Source organism: Drosophila serrata, unplaced genomic scaffold (genome assembly GCF_035046125.1).
Source record: "Drosophila serrata isolate PLE 108 unplaced genomic scaffold, ASM3504612v1 contig_382, whole genome shotgun sequence".
Classification (NCBI taxonomy): domain Eukaryota; kingdom Metazoa; phylum Arthropoda; class Insecta; order Diptera; family Drosophilidae; genus Drosophila; species Drosophila serrata.
This window is the reverse complement of record NW_028257280.1, coordinates 3,148,814-3,173,235: the sequence shown is the minus strand read 5'-3', so window position 1 is coordinate 3,173,235 and position 24,422 is coordinate 3,148,814. Positions and strand designations below refer to the sequence as shown.

The following is a 24,422-nucleotide window of genomic DNA, read 5'->3' as shown; positions in this document are numbered from 1 at the left end:
TTCGTTATGTTTGCTTTATAATACATCTGATTTCCATATTCGCTTAGTTAGTAGCTTAGTTTTCTTACCATTTACTTGTTTTTCTTTAGAGTAGCCTGTCAGTTTAGCTTAATGTTAGAGTTCTATTTTGGAAACACAGAACAAAAAAACATAACAAAATTGGATAAATAACTCACATACATAAACACACACACACACGAGAACGCACAGACATGCCCATATACAAATACAAATGTACATAATATTAGTTTTTTAGGTATCGGCATTTGTTTATAAAAATATAACAAGTTTTATTCTTTGGAGATTGGGTTGCATCTGTTCTGTTTTCCCGATCGTTTTATTTCATCTTTTTAAGGAAAGTCATATAATAAATACTTACTATGTAGATAACATTTATTTAAACATCTATTTATACACCCTTTATATAGTACATAATGAGCTTTGGCTCCTCTAAACTGTGTGCTATGTCCACTCTTCGCAATAGTTTCTTTTTTAAATATATAATTATTTTTTTCTCAGACTAGCTTGAAAGTTTCTTGTTGTTTATTTTTTCTTTATAAATTTATTTCGCCTTTGGTTCGGCTTGACTTGACAAATGTTCTTGACTTTATATGCTTGGCTTGCGGATTAAGAGAAAATCATAAATTGGTAAGTTTTGCGAGTTGCGGCTACAAGTCCTTGGAGTCGTTAGTTATTTTATACAGAGTACACAAAATGCTTTGTCTGCTTATTGGCCTTATTTGCATTGCCATAGCTTTTTTCGTAGTCGAAATTCAGCAGAGTTCCGGTCGCTCTCTCACTTCTTTTGTTGTGGATTATTGCGGCCGCAATTGCTGGAATCAAGTTGCTGACTTCGGAAGCAGTACTCAAGCCTTGCCCTCACAGGCTACACAGTCAACTTAATTCCAGGAACTGCAACGCAATTGCCTCTATATTTCACTCGTCACGCACTCGAACTCGAACTCGAACTGATACACTTTCGCGATGGAATTCGGCACTAAACACTTTCGAAAAACGGCAAACGTCAAACGTCAAACGGAAACGGAAACGCACTACACATACACGTAATTCGGTTAGTCTGATATCGATGCACTTGAACTATATGCTGGCTAATTTAACTTGGGCTCACTACCCCTTACTTTTGATTTCGACTGCCACTTGCTATATATTTATATATTGATTTAACTATATAATTTTCGCTATGTTTATTCGTACGTTTTTAGGGTTAACTTTATTAGGGTTTTTTGAGCATTTTTCAATTCATGCGATTGTCCTTAACAAATGGTTTAAGCTTTGCTTTAGCTTCCTTGACTTTGGTTATGAGTTTCTCCGAATTTATCCAAAATTTCTCCTCTTTAATTTAATTGCAATGTTTTCTTTTTTTCTTTTTGGTATGATTTCTCTGTATTTTATTTGCGGGAATTCTCATGTAGTTTTCTATAATTTGCGGTCTCTTAATTGGCACAGTTTTAGCGTTATAGCTCTTCTCTATTTCTCTATCGGTTTAGCTCAGTGAGTTGCGGTGATTGCCTTTGTAATTAATTAATTTTGTTTTGGTTTTTTGTTTTGTTTTAGATTCTTCTTTTAGTTGGTAGTTTTGTGTGTGAGCGAAATGCTTTACATGTTTTCGGATTGGCGTACATAAATGAGTTTACAACCTGCGCTTAATTTAGTCGTACAAAAATACTCAGTATTTACAACAAGATTTAAACGACACAAAATCATAAATAAATAAGTTATCCTATTGGGGTAGGGTAGACCCGGCAGCGGAAATTGAAAATAAAATAAGCGAAAAGGAAAGGAAAATAAATGAGGGTGTGCACAGTGGCGGCCAAATGAATTGGCACGCTCCAACGATTGATTGATTAATGTCAACATTACGAGTAAATCAGCCGACGCATGAGCCGGCATATTAATTTTACAAATTAATGGAACATTTTAATTGCATTAAATTGATTCCCCCGGCTGCAATCGATTGATTCCACCCACCCCTACGCCATTCTTTCCAAGGACTCTTTACACATGGCTCGAGGCCGTCGAGGCGGCAGCATTGTTGTTCTTATTCCATTTGTTGATGTACTCCATGGGTATTTCGATCTGAATCTCCTGCACATCATCGCCAGCCAAGGACTTGGCCCGCTCCTTCTCCTGTTGTCCCGGTGCTGCCAGGGGTCCACCCAGGCGGGATCCGCCCGCCGCCAGCCGCTGCTGCTGCTGGGCAATGGGTGTCAGCAGCGCCTCGTCCCTGTATTATAAGTTGTCCACCATCTGCGACTGGCGGCGGTGCGAGGGTGTCGTCGAGTTGAGGTAGCTCTCCGAGTAGACGCTCTTTGCCCGCTGGTCATAGCGCAGGCTCGACCGCCGGATGTCAATGTCCAGCGGCAGGTGGCGATCCTTCCACCAGTTGCAGAACAGGCAGAGCAGCGTGTTGCGGAAAGCCTCCCGGAAGTCGCGATTGAAGTAGGCATAAATGAGCGGGTTCAGGGTGGAGTTGAAGTAGCCGATCCAGAACAAGATCGAGACGACAATATCCGGCACCTGGCAGGGCCCACAGGTCATGGAGAGCGTGTACCTATAAAGAAGGGCACAATGTTAATTTTAAATTTATAATATATAAGCAGATATATGTATATTCTCTTTCCGTGCATAAAGACAAGGGAGATATATACACATAAATTTCCGATGCATGACTGAGCTGCGCGGGCTTTGCATAAATGAGATTATGTTTTTCGGTGGTGTTAAAACAATGGCCCACGGGCCGTATGAGTAATATTTAATTATGCATGCGTGACATTAGATAAATTATGCCCCAAAATCCCATGTCAGCGCGAGGATGGTACTCACCACAGGAAGAATGGCAGCCAGCAGAGAATGAAGGTGCCCATGATGATGCCCAGCGTGCGTGCGGCCTTGTGCTCCCGCTTCATTTTGATTAAGTGCTTGTCCTTGGTGGGAGTGTGCTCCTGCTCGACCTCGTGCATCGTCAACGTCTTCGACGACCCAGAGCCACTCAGTGCCTCGCCTGGCGAGCAGGAAAGGAAAAAGAGAGGAGGAAAAATTTAGCTTTTGATAAATGTCTACGTTGCAAGGCCCCCTCCCAACTAAACGATATAACTTAAGAGGAGGTGGTGTCAATCATAGTAGTCAGAAAAATAACTCATTGTATGAACAAATTTATAGCCTACTTATGGGGGAGTTTGCTGAGATTCTTTCAGAAATATTTCGACAAGTTTCTAGAGTTCTATTTAGTAGCATTACTCACCCGATGGTTGCATGGAGGGTCGATGCATTAGCATCGCATTGCCATGACGCATCATTAGTTGCTTCTCCTGGCGATTGGCCTCCCGGAAAATGGCAAAGTACGTAAATATCATGATGGTACACGGAATCCAAAACGAAATGGAGCTCGAAATGATGGCATAGTATTTGTTCACCACGAAGGAGCACTGTGTGGGATTCTGCTGGACATAGATCCTGTGCTCCTCGGTGGTATACCAACCGATGAAGATGGGCAGGAACGAGAGCAGCGCCGGCGAAATCCATGTGTTCAGCAACATGATGCCGACCACGCGTTTCGTCATGCTAATCGGATACTTGAGCGGCTTAACAATCGCATAGTATCTGCAAAATCGGAAAAATAGGGGGAAAAGCAAAAAAATCGTCACATTATTGATTCTCCATATGGCGGCTTAGCGATGAAGCTTACCTATCCACAGATATGCAGCATAAATGCAAAATACTCGCTGTTGAGAAGTAGACATCAAGGCTGTTCCACAAATCGCACAGGAAGGGGCTGAAGTTCCAGCTGAAAGAGTTTTGGAGAAAGGGAAGAAGGCATCAATATCGTCATGATTATCCAATAAAGTTCGGGGTTCGACTTTTAAAGTCATTGTGTATCTGATTATCTAAGGTATGAATCTGCAGTTTATATATTTTCTGACGATTCATTTCTGGTTATTCCCTTTCCCTTTTTTATATTTAAACTCCAAAGTAAATATATTTATAAAGTCATGGCTATAAAATAAATTTCAATTTTTTGCGGGAATACGTTTTTATTTATGCCCTGGAGCGTATTGTAAAGTATACATTGTAAAAAGTATAAGCAAATAGTATAAAGTGTTGACAATGAAATGCATATTCTGTGAAAGTTTTTTGCTTGTTTATAATATTGCTTTAAAAAGTAAGTAAATAAAGAAGTTGATTACTGGCAAATAGATTATTATTCCAAAAAATATCATGTTATTTGTTGCTGATTAATATTTTTACTCTTTTAGTATTTACTCTATAAATAATTGTTTTTGTTATCTGTACAATGTATTATATTTCAATTTTAAAATAATCTTGCAGTTATTTTGTCATAGTATAAAATAGTTAGTTTAGGTTTTATGGAACTCAAAGCTCAAATAGTCTATCTGTTTTAAATGTCATAACCATCTTCAGTATATAGTCCTTGCATGTTCCGGAATCTGTATCACCAGCTAGACCTGCTCCCACTTCTTTATCAGTACGTCTGATTTATGTCTTTATCGATTTCATCTTAGTTTCGGTTGCCAGGTGACATTGCCCCTGAACTGAACATCGTGGAGGACCCAGACCAACCCAAATTAAAAGCTTAAATGCACTGCGAGACCAGAAAATAGGCCATAAGGTTTGGGCCATGGCAAGGACGCTCTATAAAAAAGGAGGGCGAGGGGGCTGCATGAAAAACTCATTAAAACTTGCGTCGCTGTTGCTGTCGCCGTCGCCCTTGGTTGCCACTCCGTTTTGGCGGCTTGGCGGCTCAACTCGGCTATGGTGTATCGGTGGCTGGTAACTGGTGGCTCCGTCTCCGTCTCCGCCTCCGTCTGCGTATCCGGCTCCCCAAAACGCCTGCGAGGCGGCTGAATTTATTATCGGTCGCCCCGTTTGGCATCAGTTTCAAAAACTTTTCGACTATCCAACGCTGGTCGAGTTGGTGATGTTTTTCCGGGCTTTACTTTACCCTTAAAGGGTATTCTAATTTCAGTCAGAAGCTTGCAAAATAGTTAAGGAATCATTTCCGGCCCTATAACACATATATATTCTTGATCAGCATCATCAGCTGAGTCGATCTAGCTATGCCCGAGAAAAATTTTAATTTTTCAAAATTTTCATAATTTTTATAAGGGGTTACATCATTAAAATTGTCAAAAATTTGAACAAAAATTTCAATTTTCTTAAAAGTTAAACTAAGTACGCAGATTTATTAAACTTCTAACACAAGAGTGATTTTTGAATCAAAATATATGCTCTTTTGGCTAAGTTATGAGATTTTTAAGTTTGATTTGTTTAACATATTTTCATATAAAAATATACAAAAATATTGGGTCAAAGAATGGTATTATAATTATAGTCAGAAGCCTAGAACAATGTGAAGGAGTCATTTCCGACCCTTTAAATCATATATATTCATGATCAGCATCAGACGACGAATCTTTTAAGCCATGTCTGACAAAATTTTAATTTTTTAAAATTTTTCCAAATTTTATAAGGAATTACATCATTAAAATTGTCAAAAATTTTAACAAAAATTTCAATTTTCTTAAAAGTTAAACTAAGTACGCAGATATATTAGCCCAACAAAAACTAACATAGGAACGCTTTCTGAATTAATATTAATGATTTTTTGGCTTTGTTATGAGTTTTTAAAATTTTGATATGTCAAATAAATTTCATATAAAAATATAGATAATTATCGATTCAAAGCATTTAAATATTTTAAGCTTACTTGTGCTGGATTTCCAATTCGATTCTATACATTAATTTGCAAACTGCAAGGATTTCGGCTTGCCCTAGTTAGTTTCCTCTTTTGTTTTATGACACTGGTACTTTGATAAAATGACTTTTTTTCTAGTAAATCTATTTTAATTTTGAATTGGGTCAAACAATTTAACTAAATAAATAAAAGATATCATATTTAAGTGCTTAACATTTGTCACGTATACTAGGAAACTAAATTAAGTAACAAATATAATATAGACAGTGTCATAGCCCCTTCAAATTATGCAACTAGCAACTGTGAAGGTAAAATCACTAATGGATGCCAAGTGGGGTTGAAAAACCATCTCAACTGCAGGCCATTGCCAATTTATATGTAAGCCCTATTGAAGTTTTTTGGCCTGGCAGCGAGTGCACATAATATGACTTGAATGGCTGTGTCCCCATCTCGATCTTCATCATCACCATCATCATCATCATCGTCGTAGTCATCGTCATCGTCACCGTTATCTTCATCATCAGCATTGTCAGCTTCAGTGACATTGCCAACATTTACATTGCTCCCTCAGCGAAAAAACAAAAAATGTCGGGCTTTAAGCGCGGCCTTTAAAATCAGCCTCCTCCATGCATAATTAACTGAGCTCAGCCGCCTGCACTTGGCATCGCATCCACATGCCGTACTATACCGTACTATATATACTATACTATATATCGCATTACCCACATAGACAGACGGAGTGGGACCGTCGGACGTTCGGCGTGAAGGATGTGACCATGTCACACTCTGACGGTTTTTGTCCTTTAGAATAGCATTTCAAAGTTGTCGTTTCGCTCTCAGTAAGTGCTCATTAAATGAATGTGTGAAATGGGGTATATGGGGCTTTAAATAAAACTTAAGGGGATTTTGTTTGAATAATTTGCTTGGTAAGGTAAATTTGTATTTAAAGTTTAATTGAAATTTAGAAGAAAACTTCTAGAAAGCTAATTAAATATTATTACAAGTACATTTTTCAAATGATTTGCATACCAATTATAAAGTTTGAAAGATAATTCAGCGAAATCTTTGTATACTATATGAATTGATAAAAATCCTTTCTACAGAACTTACTTTCTGTAAATTTACTAAATTAAGGACTGAAAATGCAATAGTAAAGGGAACTTTTCCAGTCGTTATCCTTATCCGATTCACTTCTTGTTTGTTCTATTTTTCACATTTTAATTCTTGAACACAAATGCACGCACATGAGCACTGTGAGGATGGCAAAGGGAGGGGGTGACCGGGGAGGAGATGAGATGACTTTCTGCATTTGCATTTCGCTCACACAAATACATGTGCATGTATACACATACACTCACAGACAGAGGGACATGCACGGGAGCATAAATAAACGTTGCTTTCATTTTTCAGGGATTTTTTGTTTTTGGCTGTTTGTTCTACTTCTGCCACGCCCACGAACCAGCAACCAAACCCCACGTCCTTAAGCCCCCACATTGGATGGCTAAAACTGGCATTTTGTTTGGTCCTGCCTTTGGTTTTTCCAACTGTAATTCTTGCAACATTCTACAGTTTCGCCTGCTTTTGTTGTCCTGCTTAGGCCGTGTGTATGTGTGTGTGTGTGTGTGTGTTCTTTGTTGTTTGTTGTTGTACTTACCGCCCAGTTACTTGCACACTAAAGTTAAATGTCATGGCCATAATAGCGACCATTATATCAGCCATGGCTAAGGAAACTACAAAGTAATTCGTTATAACTCTGCAAAGAGAACGAGAAAACGAGAGATGTTAGCAATCAGAGAACAATATCGGAGGGGGAATATGGTATATATATGTATATAGTACAGTGGGCAATGGAGGGGAGGCATTTTATTCCACCCCCCCGGGAAGGCTAATCAGGATATATGGAATGGGTGAATGCGTGAAGAGCCTGCGAATGCAAGGATGTGCACTGCGGGAAAAATGAGCTTCTTAAAATCTAAATTCAAATGTAAATTTTGAGATGAATTGTGTATAAAATAGAATTTTTATGAGTTTAAATGTTATATAAGAATATTAAAAAAATAATAATAATACTAAAGTATTCTCTAAGTAAATATATTTAATGAAATAGAATAGATTTCCGTACAAAGTTCTCATTTAAAGTCAATACTTTAAAGGCTTCATCTTGTGACATTCAAATATAATAATTTTTATAATAAATCGAGTGATTTTTATCTTTTCTAATATCTAATATGTTACCTTTTATCATAAATTTTAAATCCCCCTCTAGCTAACACATTATTCTTTAATTTTTACACACATCTCTGACTTTTATGAATTATTTTTCTCTCTGCTGTCATATGCTCACATGTGGCGACTCTTTTGTGCGAGTTGACAGTTGAGTTTGGACCCCTCGAGTGGGTAACGTGAGCTTTGTGATGCATTCTGCTGCCCAGCGGGGGTTTAATTGAAAAGCCAGTCAAGAATCGACAACGATTTTCTCCATGGGATAGCCTATAACCATCCAAAACGAACGAGAGTGAAAGAGAGAGTAGGAAAAGCCGAGATTTACCGCAATCCTCTAGGTAAGTCCTTTCCAGTTTATCCTTATTTAGTTATTTAAATTGAATTTCAAGCAGAGTTCTGGCAAATGCCTCTGCCAATTAGAGTTTGCAGCTAGTTGCCGGTAAAGGGCTCTCTAATCGGATGCTTGCAGCTCACCTCATTGAGCTCCAAGGGCCTGTTTTCATTTTCTATTTCGCACTAAACTAAATGGGAAAAGTTTAAAGCGAAAGTGAGATATACCGAAAAGGAAAGTTAAATAAATTACATTGTTAAGCAATTTTTGGGAAAACAAGTTCGTTATATCAAAGTATAGTTTTATGTAAATGCTTTCCATGTTTTTTCCTTCTTTTTTATTGGCCCTAAGATGTACTTTAATTATATCTTTCAAGGCTATTGTTCTTACTTTAAAAGCTCTCAAGTCTACCCAAAAGTAATCTGTTTTGCCGTAGGCTACTGCTTAAACAACTTTCAACATCTAAGACGTTAATTGCAACAAATCGACGCTATTACTCAGGCTGCTCCTTTCCCAGCCTTTTCCCACTGACTTGAACTGCAAATAATTTGCCTGCCATTTAAATTTAAGAAAAATAGCAAAAAAGGGAGGCATCTTTAGTGCATGGTAACGGCGGAAGCTGTTTCCGAGCATCCTTCAAATGAAAGCGCTGCGTTAATGAGCCTCCGCCTCAGCCTCAGTTTCAGCCAGTGCCCCCTCTTAAAACCCACTCAATGTAATGGCACATATATATAAATGTATAGAGATATATCTACACAGAAAATTAAATTAATTAAATTAAAGAATATTGTATTTAAAACCTATTTTTCTTTTTAATTTAAACATACATCTGTATGATATATACATATTTTAAATAGAGTATTTAATGATCCAATTATGAAATGATATCTCTTTCTAATGTCATATTACTATTTACTTTTATTTATTATACTTATTTTTGAGGTAAATTAATGAATTCTATTTTTAACTTCTTTTGTTTTAATGTTAGAATTATTATTATCTTCAATTTTAGTATTATTATTCTTCTTGATCATGATTAACCTTGAGTTTATATTATTATCATAAAGAAAACATAAAATTTCATTGGATATTCTTTCTCTTTTATAAGCTCGTTTGTTTAATATACTTAAAACTAATAAATGCCAAATGAAAATGCCTTAAATCAAGATAACTCAATGGGGTTTTCTTTGAGTGTATATACAATTTCGCCTTGTACACTTTATCTAGCGCACTCCTCGCTGCGGCTCATCTCTGCCAAATAATTTTGGGCGGTGGGAAAAAAGGCGAAATTTTATTGTTTGGCATAGAACATTTTAAATTTATGCTGTCATAAAAACCATAAGCTGCCTTAATTGCCAAAGTTGTTGCTGTGTGTGTGTGTTGTTCTTGTACTTGCTCTCAGTCCCTTCCCCTTTCCCTTTCCCCCCTCTGTGGCTGCTTAGATACTTTCGCTTGTTACCGCCACCCATGTTGAGTATGCATTTTGTTTTTGTTCCATTTTCTCTTTGAGCAACACGCTCGCAGTGTTTAATTGTCATTTCAATGGTGTGCGCTTTTTTTTGTGCTCTTTGTGTTTGTAAACTTTTTTGCACATTTTTATTTCCATTGCCTTGTTTCACGCTACGTATGCGTAATATTCGCCGTTCAGAACAATGGAATTTGTGCAACTCGAGAGAGAGCTGCTTCTGACCAAATACATGGAGGAAGTTTTAAAAGTGAATGTGCTTTTCCAAAATTCATTATTTCCCTGCCTTGGGGAGCTTAATTTTTACTTTATTTTTTAGCCAGGTTTATTATCAGTGCAAGAGCATTACTTTGACGATCATGGGCACCTGAATCCACCGACACGCAAGTCGCTTAAAAAATAAAGCGCTTCTCATTAGCAGCCAGGGCAACGGAGAAATTAAGCGAAGTTCAACCTTAATTATTCCCTGCCTCCCCCCTACCTTTTTTCATTATAATTTTCCTGTAGCCTCCTTTTTTTTGCCAAAGTTTGTTTGTTTCGCCTTTGGCTTCATTGCCCTTCACAAACTTTGGCTAAGAGCATTTAAAGTTTTTTCCTTTCCTCTACTGTGTAAAAATTCTGCGTAGAAAGCTTAGCAGCGAAAAAAGTAGAATAACTGAGCGTTTGTCAGCCCGGAAAAAAGGGAACTTTTGATTGCCGTCACGAAGGAGTGGCAGGGTGGCTTTATGAAGCGCTAAATTGATTTGGTTGCCGGTCGGTTATTAAGGCATAACTAAAAATATTAACGAACCGGGAGACCCAGCTGACGTCTCATCATTTATCACTAGAAAAGTTTTCTTCTTTTTTTTATGATAATGTCTTTTCCGGCGAAGGACACCGCCCCCAAAAAAAGCCCACCCGCATATCATTAACGAGGTCGCCCGAGTTGTGCGTGGCCTCGTGTGTATTTTCTATGGAAATTGCTAAGCAATTTTCAAATACCAAGGTTTATTTGCTTATTATCATTATTATTATTATTATTATTGAGGAAGCGTCATCAAATTTGAAAATTGGTCCAATAAATTCCGGAACTAGAAACATTTTGTTTAGCTAAACAAATATTTGTGCTTAACATGGGCTTTCATTTCATTAAAATTCCGCAGTAAATTAAAGACAAATGAAATCATTAACAGAGCCAGCAATTAAGAAGCTCTTTGTATGCAAATTGGTTTAATGCATAAAGTCATGAACGTTAATTTGTCATTAAAATAATGCATTTCGGGTCTTTTGTGAGGAAATACTGCAATCTCACAGCGAGGACCGAAGGGATGATGCTCAATTATGAGCTGAGTAAATAAGGGACAAGGACAAGTCCACATAAAATACTTGGGACGCAATGACACAGCAAAGCGGGCACATAAAATAAAAAAAAACAGGAGGTCCTGGCTGCACGATTTCAGGACAGTAGCAGATGATGGGAAGGACCCGCGTGCGGACGTGCATGAATTTTATGCAAAGTTGACGAAAATCGCGCTCGCATAGAAAGCGAAGCGCTCTGTAATTTTTCCCCTGCTCCTCCCTAAGCCCGGCCAGAAGAGGTAACTCTGCAAATTGGCAATCAAGACAGCCGGAGGAGACAATGCCGCTGGCGGCAAACAGTTTTATGCAAATTACGAAAAAATTACACGGAGCGCGAACAGCTCTAATTGCTTTTTCACAGATAATTAGAACCAGCGAGAGAACCACTGCGTTGTGCTGAGAAGGCAAAATAAATGCCAGGGTTTGTTGAAACATGAGAAAATATATCTAACAAATTTCAATTTAAAATGCAACACGTAGAATTTATTTGGACTTATTGTAGTGGCAAATAATGTGTTTAAGAACAAAGAGTATATGTACTCTATGTAAATATATAACAAGAAAGGAAGATAAATGCATTGTAATTTGATCATAAAATCGAATGGGAAATAGATCATAACTAAGCCAAAAATGCATTAATTTCAGATCGGAAACCAAATCTGTGCTAGTTTCTATACCGCTTACAAATCTGCATACTAAGTTTAAAATATAAAAAAATAAAATTTTATTGTAAATATTTGACAATTTTTACGATGTAACCCCTTATAAAATTTTCAAAATTTCGAAAAAAAATTAATTTCCTCAAGGCTTGGCTAGACCGATTCAGTTTTTGATGCTGATCAAGGATATATATGATTTATAGGGTCGGAAATGATTTCTTCACTTACTTTCAAGCTTCTGACTTTAATTATAATACCCTGCAAGTGTATTAAAACTGAATAGAAATCCTTGATAAAGAATAACTTAGTAATGTATTTTAGGAAAATAATAAAAAACATGTTAGTTTTAAATAAGAAAACTGTATGCTTCATCAAAAGTTTTTTGTTGCCTAGTTTTTAATCTTAAATATCACGTATACGTAACATAGGTTTCTTAAAAGCATCACAGAAATAATAAGAAAAAACATATGTATTCTTTTAACTATTTGTAAATATTCGTAAAAATTAGTAATTGTTAATTAAAAACTGCATTCTTATTTGATTCCTTTTCAGCTATTGCTAATATTGTGTTCTGAAATATTAAGTATACGCCCCATAATTTCCCAACTTTAAGTTGGAAATATCTTAATGAAATATCTTGATGAAAAAATTACTTTAAGTAAAAAGAAAGATGTAAAGAACTTATAAAAAAAATAAATACAAATAAATCACAACTCTTTCTCTTCATCAAATGATTAAATTCTTAAATATTACGTATACGCACCTTAATTTTCTAACACGCATCACAGAAATAATAACAAGCAGATTGCCGCAAATGGCCGCAATGATGATGAACAGCATGACGAATCCCTTGAAGAACAAGACGACCTGGTCGAACCAATCCTCCTCAGCCAGAGCGGGATCCAGGAAGCCACTATCGTTGGCCAGCAGATTGGCCACTGTGCTGCTCAGCAGCGTGGCATTCAGCTCATAGTGTGAAGCGGGCGTGGCTGAGGGCGTGGCAGTGCCCTGTAATGGCAGTGCAACGGGAAGGGAGGAGGAACCTTCTCCGGAGGAGGTGGTGGCCAGCGCTTGGCTCGAGTGCAGCATGGCTGCCGTGGTAAGGGCAGCTGCCGTGATCCGCGCAAGGCTTAGACTTTGGCTTGGGCTTTGGCTATAACTATGGCTGTGTGTAGATCCCAGAAGATCCAGCTGCTGCTGCTCTTCCAGGTGATCCTTGGCCTCCACCTGATCAGTTTGGTAGATGCATTTCTGTCTTTTGCGTATCCTGGCGCGATATCTTTGCCGCGGCAGCTGGCTGCCTAGTTCTGGGCACAACAACATGAGTCCGGTTTTTTGGTGTTTTATTTTAATTATTCAATATTATTAATGATAATTATTATATCTTTTTTTGTTTGGTAACTCGTTGACTTTTCTTTGACACTTTCTTTTTGGTTTTGCTCTCGCTCTCTCTCTCTCTTTCGCTTTTCTTGGCGCTTTTCTTGGTAACGTTTTTTTTTTTGTTTGCACTTCTAACCCACAGCGACCGCCATTTGAAATTCACGACACGCGTAGCGCCGGCGACGTTGAAACCAAAACTGAAACGGCCACCGCAACGGAAATTGATTCGCGAAAGTGGCCAGCACCCAGCACCGTGTGGCCACGACAACGTCGCCGCTGACGTCCGCGAGGAGGAAGGAGCGGGAGGAGCAGGTGGCCAGCGGCGGGCGGCGGTTGCGGAGGAGGGACGAAGGCGGCTGCTCCGGCGTCCAACGATCCACTGTCCTTGCCAGCAACGCCCACACACAAACACACACACTCTCTCTTGATGGCCTCGCTGTCGCTTTTCCGCTGCTGCTGTCGCTGCTTTTCCGCTGCTGCTGCTGCTGCTGATGGTGATTTTTCCTACGCCGCCTGGCTGGACGACAATTTCTGGCTATTTACTGTGCGGCTTCTGTTATTTTTCCCTATTTTTTTCCCTCGCTGATTGAGTTTTTCGTTTTCTCTAGCGCCCACAAAGCGGCTGCTTTTTAATTTTGTTCATATTTTTCCTGCGATGGCCGACGACTTGTGTAGCCACCGAAAATTCGTTGATTTCTTTTGGTTTTATTTTTAACATTTCTTTGGCTTCAAAAATATATTTTTAGTTGCTCTCTTGGCCAAGTGGTCGGTTTTTTATACGCTCTGCCCTCCACTAATTCAAATATTGTTATTCGATGTTATGCCTTCTGGAGCTGTGCCATAAAACAAAATATACAGAAAAAAAAGAATATATTAATCAAAAGATTGCAAAAAACATGAGTTCGATTTGCTTATTGTTGCCCCGATTATAATCACTTTTGTATATTATCTAGTTGATGCCGCTGGCATTTGTATTGATTTTAGCCAATATTTGTTTATTTACTGACGCAAAAGTTGAGTTGTTGATGTTGTGCGTGTTTAGCGGACTTTTATGCGAATCGAACAGGGTGATTTTCCTTATTTTCTTTTTGTTTGATTAGATCTTTGTTTATGCTTTTACAGGGTGTTGAAGTAGTGGGGCACCTTTAACGTAGTATTATCTACAGATTTTAAAAGAATGTACTATGTATTATGTTTCATCAGTTAATATTCGAAACGCTACAAAAATATTTGTAAAAATAAAATTACTTATAGTTTCTAACAGATTAAAATTTGTATCTAAATTAAATATTTTTTTGTACAGGAAATACATAACTGCAAATGTTCAAACATACTGAATAAATTCATTAAACCCTTTAAAAACACATTAAAAATTAATTCATCTTTTACAGATATTTATAATAACATTTAAAATGTTCACTGTTATTTCAATTAAGTTCAAAACTTTATTTACTATAAATTTGTATATAAAGGCATTCATTAATATTTTCCAAATCCTTCCAAATTTGTATAATTTTTTTATGATTTTGTTTAAATATTTTTAAGATCTCCTAAATGAACACAACACCCTGTATAAAAGCCATGATTTATATGACAACAGCTGTGCGAAAGAATGTCACTCGCTTCGGATGCCTTTTAGCGTACAGCCACCGCCATATCTATATATCTAAATCTCTGTGTGTATAATTTTTTCTATTTCTCTCTGGTCAGTCCGGTGTCTTCGACCACGCCCCGTCCGGCTGCTAAGTGGGGTGGGAAAATGTCCTAGCCACTTTTTCGCTTGCCTCTCCGGAGGGGAGGGCGGGGATATAGCCACATTTATTTAGAATACAGAATGTGGCTTCGCCTCTATGCGCTATATTCTACTATATATTTATTCATTTCGATGTATATTTATATATTTATATTTTTTCCCGAATTTATTTCCTGATGATGATGTTTTATTTTCATGTTCGCACACGCTTTCAACGCCCGTTCATTTTGGCCAGGCCAAAATGTGTTTGATGTTGTTGCCTGTTGGCCACGAGCTCGAAATTAGACGTTGGTCACTCGCGCAAGGGGTTTCATTTTATTGTCTATTTTATATTTTTCATAAGTATCAAAAATTTTCCGAGAACTTTCTCGGATTGCAAAGCGGAGGATACACTGTTAATTAAATTAAATAAAAGTGTCAGCATGCCGAAGTTCCCGTCAAATATGAGCCAAACCATATGGCCAAAGGGTTGACGATTTCTTGCATATGTTTTATTTTATTATTTGATTTTTTTATGGCTGCGACTGCCACGCCCTGGCGCTTTTCCAAGTTGAGCAACTGCAAAGATAAGAGAGAGAGAGTGAATATATATTATATTCATAAAATATTATTAAAGCACACATAAATATTGGTAGAGGGACAACAACAACAAAAGCAAACATTTGAAAACATTTTGCCCGCCATATTTATTTTATAAATAAAATACAACAATCTCTTTTTTTATGAATGCTCATTCTCATCAAAGTGCTGCCGCAGAGGCGTTTCCATCCATGTTGCTGTATTGGTATCTTGTTTTTATAATTTTTAAATTTATAATTTCGCCTGGGGCGGAGGCAGCACTCGGTTTTGAAGGCGTGTGTGGGCGTATAATTAATTTTGTGGCAAAACGAATTTCCTTCAGTTTAATGTATAAATAGATTAAAAGTTGATTTAATTAATGAGAGTTCCCAAAGTACCCCACGAGTTGAGGGTGTGCAAGGGTTTTTTAATAGGAAATTGTTGTCCTTTTTCCTTTCATTATAATTGGTTTTTAGATATTATATGAAATATATGTAGTTAACGGGAGAAATAAATGAGATTCTATGAATCAAAAGAGGATAAACATCTAAATAAATTCCATTGAAGACCAATTTTTCTCTCAGTGCCTAGGCACACACACATTTCCCATCGAATTTGTCATCCAAAACACGGAATTTCGTTGGCCAACTCAGAAGGTTAACGGATGAGTGACAAGCGATGACAGTGTCCCGGCAACGGAAGCTCGAGCCATGGAACGATGGAACCCCCTCAGATGCGCCGGACGCAGCTGTCTTGTGTATCTGTATCTGCGTATCTGTATCCGTATCTCTCTGCACCCATATCTATAGCTACAACTACAGCAACATCTTCATCTGCAGTAAACGAGCAGCAACATTAGCGACAGCCAAATGCCAATGTTAATGTCATGAAAATCATTTTTTAAATTTAATTTCACTCTGCGTACTGTACGAAATACACACATCGTATATATAGTCGTCGCTATATGTTCATGTTCTTGGCATTGGACGACATCGACTAGTTTTCTGGGTTGTTGTGTGTTTGCCAAATTACGAGGCCTCCGTGGGAAAATCATAAACGTGGTGGGGGGAAAAATATCAATGAACTCGTAAGGGTCTGCTCCAGATTTGTGCTAATTAAGCTCAACATAAGTACATGGTAAGGAGTACTTGCCGAGGTTGGTGCCTGCTCTATCTTGCTTAAACTTTTAATTAATTAACTTGCATTTATTTTTATTTAGTAAACAAAACTTTTTCACACACGAAACTCTCTGCACCGTTTTCATTTTTCTCTTTTATTTTTGGTTGGGGAGTGTGTGTCGCCTTTTATTTGCTCTTGGCAATTTGACAAGCCCCCCACACTGGCACACCTGTTCCACCTGTTTTCACCTGCCGCATGAGCGAGACACACACACACATACCTCAGTTGCACCGAATGGTTTTCTTTTCTGTTTTCCCATCCCTGCTTCAAGCTCCCTTCATTCAAAGGTAACCTTGTTTACTTCGCCCTTCTACTTTAAGGAGTTTATTTTAAAATTCAAAGAATTTCTGTCTGTAAATTATGAAAATGTTTTCATTGAAAATATAAAGTGAAAGTTTAATTGGAGGAATTTTAATAATTATTGTATACAAAAATAGTGCCAAGTAACTTATGAAGTCAAAGTAAAATAAAAATAATACTTTAAGATCTCTAACAGAACTGAAATAAGTAAAAACATTTTTTAAAATTAAAGTTAACATTCCATAGAAATATTTCTATTAATTTCTCTTCAAAGATTTGAAAAATATTCGTTTATTGAGAGCCCAATAGCTGAATTGATATTCTCGAATAAAACCCATTTAATTAAATTGTCTGCGTCACTTTGCTGGACATTCATAGAAATATATACTTTTTGCTGCTATTTATATTGGCTCAACGCAAACATTTTGAATTTCATTAACATTTTTATTTTGCCTTGGTGATTTTCTTATATTTTTCATTCGATTTCATTTGTGTTGACAAGGTGCTTGACTGCCATCATCAAATCCCAGCAATCCCATAGAAAAAACAACAGAACGCTGGGGAAATCAACATTGAAGTGCCGTTGAGGTTTGTCTGCGTGGACATTTTTTAATGCATATAAATTGAGGACCGATTAAAGACGATTTATTTTGATGGATACATCATTATGAATATTATAATCAACATCCATACACTCACTCACATCAATGCAGTTGGGTTTTTAATGGAATCCCAGTCCAATTTAGACACACAGCCTGCAAATAAATCACAGGAGTAAGCCCCTGTAGTCCCCAGTTCCATGCCCCATTTCTCTTTGAATGCATTGACTAGACTTTTACATATTTAATTTTCGCTTTCTACAATGCAAAATCTGACTCAGATGAGGTACACAGAAAAGAAAAAATCATCATTGTATTGTATACATATTATGAATAATAAAATAAAGCATCATGGGTGAATGTTCTAATGAAATTTGGATACTTAAAGCCTCTAGCACGTACAATAATTCTATTGTTTACTTTCATCTTGCTTTGTTTTCAATTTGTTTAATGGGATGACATGCGTAAACTTAAGGAAATTAATCGGACATTCACATTCTATAACTTTTGAATTTAAGTATTATTTTCTGTGTATACACACACACATGTTGGAGGGGAAGCTCTTTTCAATTTCAAGTTCCATAGATAAATATGCCAGGCTGCCAACTGTAAGCGATTTAGAGAGGAGGTTTCTCTCCATACACAAGCTCGAGCTGGAGCGACGCCCAAGGCGTTGCGATTTTATTGGCCGTAAAGTAGGCAGCCATGAAATAGGAGTAGTCGTAGGGATCTGTATCTGGAACTGTGTGTGGATGAGGATGCGGAGGGTCTTGGTCTGAGCGAAACACGAGCGGCCATTTAAAAGCCATTGTAGCTACATCCACAAAGTCCACACAATGAAAAACGAAACTTGGCTAAATAGACGGCAAAAAATGCGCGCCGATTGATGCCCCCATTGTGGCTAAAAGGAGGAGGAGGGTGTGCGAATCTGAAGGATAAGCCACACAAAACAAATGTCAAAGTCAACACCCAAACCAAGGCAAACACAAATAGAATCCTGTCCTTCCTCCCACAATTTTTCCCCTATTTCTCCCCCATTTCTCCCTTTTTTCTCCCTCTTGGCACACACTTAAGCTGGTGCTGCTGCAGCAGCTTCGATACAATGAGCATAAAACCAGCAAAAGCAGCACAAAAGGGAAGGGGTTGTATCGGGGTTTATATAGATCGATTGCCTTGATATTTCACGACCAGGCCACTTCAACTCTAACGTGCTCTATTCTATTCTCCATTATGCTGGAAATTCGGTAGGATACTGCACTTAACGAAAAAGTTGGAGAAACTTGAAGCTTAAAGGGATATTTTAGGATAAGAAGACAAACTCTCTTACCGCTTATAGGAAAACTTTTCCGTGAAATACATATACTTTACTTAACTATAATAATAAGATATAAACTCAAAGAATTACTTCTACAGATTTGATACATTAAAATACATATTTATCATAAGAAAACATGCCTTTCCAAACATCTTAAGATATTTCTATATATTTATTTTCTAGTGTACAGTATTAGAGATTTCCTATTCCCTTTCCCCACCATGGATTTTATTGTCTTCAGTGCCAGCATAGCAACCCTCTTGAGATTGCGGCATCGAACGTCGAGTGGCGCGGCGATTAATGAAAATTGCTTAATAAGCATTATTGTCTTACTGGCATTAAATTGTTTAGAGCAACATTCGAAGGGGAGAACAATGTCGCATTGTTCTCGAAAGAGTTGCCTTCTAATTGATTAGGACGGGTGAGAAGGAGGTGGCTGGTGCTAATGTCCAAGAAGCGCCGCCGGTCCGACATCTTCAGGAATTCAGAGCTCGCATCCTTGACAGCAGCATCTTGACAGTGCTCCGGCATCCTGGAGCTTTCTTTTGACTTTGGCTTTGGCTGTTCCAGGAAGAGCAGCTTCCGTTTGTCATTTCCAGCTTGTGCCTGTGTGCTGGCCGTGACAGCAAACTGTCAGAAGTTCGGCGAGCGTTGCGCTGATTGACAAACGCACGCGGATGTACCTCTTTTGCCATTGGAGTCCTTCGGAGAGAGTCCTTCCCTTCCGCATTCCCTTGTCTTCCCGCGATGACGACTCAATGTGTCCGTCTCCTTATCAGTTCAATGCCAGAGGGTCAGGGCTTAATGAGCGCTTGTCTAGCATTGACAGTGCGCCTAAGTGGCTTTGCGTCTTATCCTTGGAATCCCGAAACTGATGCCTCACGCCTGTCAGCCAAGTACGAATGACTGCAGCCAGCTGGCCCAAATCTGTCCATTGTGCCAGTCCAGTTGGAGGCAGAAGGCAATCGGACATTATTTGTTTTAGCCTGATTGATGTACATGCATTACAATTTTTTTTGCAAAGTCATCAGGTTTGTTTTTAAACAATTTTAGACAACTTAATGGTAGTTTTTTTGTTAGGTTCCAAACAATGCAATGAGGATTTAAATGGTAAACGATAAATACATCAAACTTTGAAAAACTGTAATTTAAATTCATGTAGATAAAGGCATACATGGATTTACGAGCATGAATTATTTCAGACAAACTATTTGACGGTTTAATTAAATTATTCAGCATTCAATTATGGCTTTGTGTGAGACTTTTAAATAAATTTCATTAAATTCTTTAAATATTTATACAACAAATTCAAGCAATAAAATATTTACACATTATTTTCAAAAGAAACAAAACTTATCCATCTCAGCATCCATTTTACTGAAATACAATCAGATTTTCCTTTTGCCAACCTTAAGTTCCTGTGGCTTTATAAGTGCTAATGATCCCAACGCTCTCAAAATGGACACCATATCCACCATCCCCCATTTGGGTCACTGAATCTGGCCATTAATCTGACCAGGTCAAGTTCGAGCAAAACCCATTTGTCAGTCCATCAGGTATAACAACCAGACTGGAAGCCGCCCGTTCTGGTCCTCGAGAGAGTGTTTACTTGCAGATATCAGCAAATTGATGATGCTCGCTTCCGCTGCAACCTAAAAACCAGTTGTTGGGTACTGCAAATTAATAGACCCTTTTGGAGGAGAAGGCCAAAACGGGGAGCAGCTTAAGCATGCTGTCGTGTTTTATTTGGCAGAGAAAAGCTCTCTCGTTTCCCCGGAAAAGCTGAAGCATTCTGCCAGCTGCGCCTAATGGCACCTGCAGCTGCCTGGAGGAGACAGCCGTGGCATTTCCTCCGAAAATGGAATCCCTGTTCTCCGACCACACGGCTCATGCATATTCATGCGGACGAGACTTCCGTTTCCGTTTCTTCCACTAACCTACACCGGCCACGCCCACAAGAAATCGTGCCTGGCAACTGGGTTTATAAATGACTCATGGACCGCACTCGAGTTCAACGCCATTTTACGAAAATTGAAACAATTTCAATTCGATTTTTCGAGGCTCACTCAAGGCTAGGCACCGCCTCGAGCCTCCTCTGCTCCAATTTCGAAATCCTCCTCCGTGCTCCTCGTGCGCTTCGCACATGCCAATTGCAAAGTTTTGCTAGTTGAGCTTAAATGCCAAGCAGTCGGAAAGTGAAAATGCATATGACAAGCGCCTGCAGTGGCAGTAACTTCAGGTGGCACACTAAAGAAAATTGGTTTGAGATTGAGTAGAAAGATTCAAGATGCAAGAAAAAGCTAGGTAGAAGAAAATACCTTATGGTATGAGATGGGTAACTTGCATACATTTGAATCCTTAAATTAAGTTAGCTAGGATATTCCCGCAATCTTTAACTCGCACAAATTTAAGAGCTTAAAAACAAATTAAAGAAAAAGGAAATTAACTTTGGAAAACTGAACTTTATACATCCTTGCAGTTTGAAATTGAAGTTCTGAACCGAATCGGAAATTGATCATAACTAAGCTTGAATCGATATATATCTATATTTTTAAACTTCATATTTTTTAAACAAATCAAAGTTTAAAAAACTCATAACTTTCCCGAAAAAGAATTAATTTTAATTCAGTAAACACTCGTATGTTAGTTTTTAGTAGCTTAAAAAATCTGCATACTAAATATAAAATTTAGAGAAATGGACAATTTTACAAATTTTTGGCAATTTTAACCCCATCAAAAAATTCCAAAAAGTTGAGAAAATTAATTTTTATTAAGACATAACCAGATCAACTCGCCTGGTGATGCTGATCAAAAATATATGTATGTTTTATAGGGTCGGAAATGGCTCCTTCACATAGTTTCAAGCTTCCCACTAAAATAAAGAACCCTGAAAATAAACTGTTAGCTTTAGGCATTTTAAGCATTTTACAGAATTTGCTATAAACCTATTTGCATTCAATTTATCCCTATTTAAATTTAAGTGAAAACCCATTAAATGGATTATCAGATAATGCTCCATACTTTTGTTTATTGTGCACCCATACCTTCCTTCGTCTTACAAATTCAGAGTCAAACTGACGGCAGCCTTGGGCCTCGTCTTACATGGGAAATTAAACCCCAAATATGAAACATCCTCGAGCTGCCAGGCATTCTTGAGGCTCCACATGAACTGCTCGAAGAGCTGAAGACATCAAATTATGGGCCAAGAAGACGCCGGCAAATAAGGTTATCAAATAATTCAGCCGTCGCGAATGCGAGGAATGTGGAAGATGAAGTTGTCCTGGGAAAAGGAAGCCCTGCTCCACTCTCCGTTCGATGTCATCGTACTTACAATTGGGGAATTGGGGTCGCTTGGAAGTATGCAAAGTATTTTTTCGGCGAAGCATATCCATCCGACTTTATGACTGGGACGAAAAAAAAAACAAAAAAATTGCGACTGCGACCATTACCGACCGAATGAAGGAAGGAATTTCGGTGGGAAAACTAAACCAACTTTTGAGCCGACCATATAATCCAGGCAATAAAAAACCAAGCAGGGAAATAAAACCAAAAATGCGACGAATATGTAAGTGTGTGTGTCTTTGCATGAAATAATCAAAAGCAATGAATTTATATTCTTTATATTATAATTTATGGCGCGTATTTCGTTAAATCTACGAGACAGCCGACGAAGGCCACAGCACGGCCACAGTCAGAGCCACAGCCACACACGAATTTCCACGCTGGCTTTTCACATTTTCACATTCCACGCGTGGCCAGCGATTTTCATCGCTCTGCGTTCTGATTATTAAAAAATTTGTTTGCTCTGGCATTTTCATTTTCATTGCGTTCATTGGGTCGTGTTTTAGTCGCCTTTCTTTCTCTCTCTCTCTCTCTGTGTGTTTCTCTCTTTTAGCTTTTCATTCGTTTTTCAGCTTTTCCGCCTTTCCGCTTCGAACACGAATAAAGTACTCACTCGCACATCCCAGATAGCTAAGCACTGGACGGCCTTGTCCGCTCCCTTGCATCGTGTTGACAAATTCAAATTCAAATTCAGATTCAAATAAACTGGTTGCCAGGAAAAAAGGCAACCCGTTACGGAAAAATCTTTTCATCCATGGCTTTGCCTTTTTATGGCTCCCAAAAGGATAAGACTGCGAAAGCGCGATATTTGGAAGGGTGAAAACTTGTTATTTTAAGCGTTTAATGAGAGACTAAAGTGGGGGAAATCTTACTTAAAGTAATGTAAATTCAAGAGATTTCGTAAGTAACTTTGTTATGCTTTAAACTTACATCAGTCTAGTTCCTAGGGCTAAAACTATTGGGCCCAGAGCCAAGAATCAAGAGTGAAAATTCTATGCCGCAAAGGGCAAAAAAAATATTGGCACAATGGCAAGTTTACTCAACTCTCGGCTCGCCGACGAAGCGCGAACGAGTTTCGCAATTATGCATTGAAATGGGAATAAATATTTATGAAAGACTCGGGGATTCGGACCGCCCTCCGAGTGCATGGCAATTAGATGCAAATGCCAAGGGATACCGACCGGTTGCCAATATATACTATATATATATGACCAGAGTCCTTGAGAGGCTTTCAGGCCAAGTCTTTTCCAATCAAATCCTCTGCTAATGGCCTGTGCCTGTCCCCAGTCTGCTTGAGTGATCCAAATCATCGAGAACTTTGAATTTTAAGCAGCTTACTTGGAGTCCGGTTAGGGTGCGTATGTCCAAAGCAGATGTAGTTAAATGAAAGCGGATTTATAGCAAACCACACACGCATGCTGGCCCAAACAAGGGCGTACAAACAATTAGGAAAATCCGTTTTCTATGCTTGGCAAAATTTTAATTTTTGCGCATAAATACCATTATGGCTTTTGGAGTTAGTTGAGCAAACCGCAAAAGCTGCTGCTCCATAAGAGCAAATAGCAAACGACCGGCCACAGACCATGGAGACCCCCAGTGGAGCGATGAGCGATGGGTCAGATGTGAACTTTGATGGATATTAAATTAAGCACGCAAATGGTCTCAAAATTTAGCTCCATATGTGTGCGCCAGTGATGGCAGGGGATATTTTCTAATGCTTATAATAAGCTCGTATTTATATAGACTTTATAATTACCTAGAAAAATATGTCTTTATATATTTTTAATTGGTTTTAATTCTCCAATTTTTCCAAATTGATTTTGTATTGTCTTGTGGTCAACACTGTTGTCCCCTTTAGAGCAAGGCCTTGTAAACACTAGAACGTGCGGGAGAGCGGGTGTTTGGCGGTCAGTGAATTAAAAGCTTAAACAATTACTTAAACAGACATGCCACAAAATTAGTTTGGGTCCTTTTTCGGAGAGGCCAAGCACAGGAGACGGAGAGTCGAAACACAATAGCCCTGCAGGATGTCCAGCCGGCTGACACAAAAAGGCAATGCAATTACAGCAAAACACACTACACACACACACGACGTTGGCAGGCAAATAATTTTAAAAGCATTTCAACAAAATGCAATGGAATGTGAAGAACAAGAGGGTGTTCCATGGACCTGGGACCTGCTGCTCATAGCTGGCAGCGTTTTCGAGATGAAACTTTCGCTTTGTTTTCTGTTTCTGTTTCCAGGA

At 38.3% G+C, this 24,422-nt stretch overlaps 1 protein-coding gene across 3 annotated transcripts in view; it reads right to left on the bottom strand.

Moving 5' to 3' along the window:
- Window positions 1-1,372: 1,372 nt before the first annotated feature.
- Octbeta2R (Octopamine beta2 receptor) overlaps window positions 1,373-24,422 on the bottom strand; it is a 49,818-nt gene continuing 26,768 nt past the window's right edge. For 2 of the 3 annotated variants that reach the window (XM_020955562.2, XM_086840397.1), the window contains exons 2-7: window positions 12,514-13,963; window positions 7,389-7,487; window positions 3,707-3,805; window positions 3,263-3,621; window positions 2,845-3,022; window positions 1,373-2,572 (exon numbers count right to left, since the gene is read on the bottom strand). In XM_020955562.2, coding sequence (XP_020811221.2) covers window positions 2,251-2,572; window positions 2,845-3,022; window positions 3,263-3,621; window positions 3,707-3,805; window positions 7,389-7,487; window positions 12,514-13,073 — 1,617 coding nt within the window. In that variant the 5' untranslated portion in view covers window positions 13,074-13,963 and the 3' untranslated portion in view covers window positions 1,373-2,250. Of the gene's footprint in view, window positions 2,573-2,844; window positions 3,023-3,262; window positions 3,622-3,706; window positions 3,806-7,388; window positions 7,488-12,513; window positions 13,964-14,066; window positions 15,442-24,422 lie in introns of all 3 variants that reach the window. The other variant, XM_086840396.1, reaches the window with a different exon arrangement.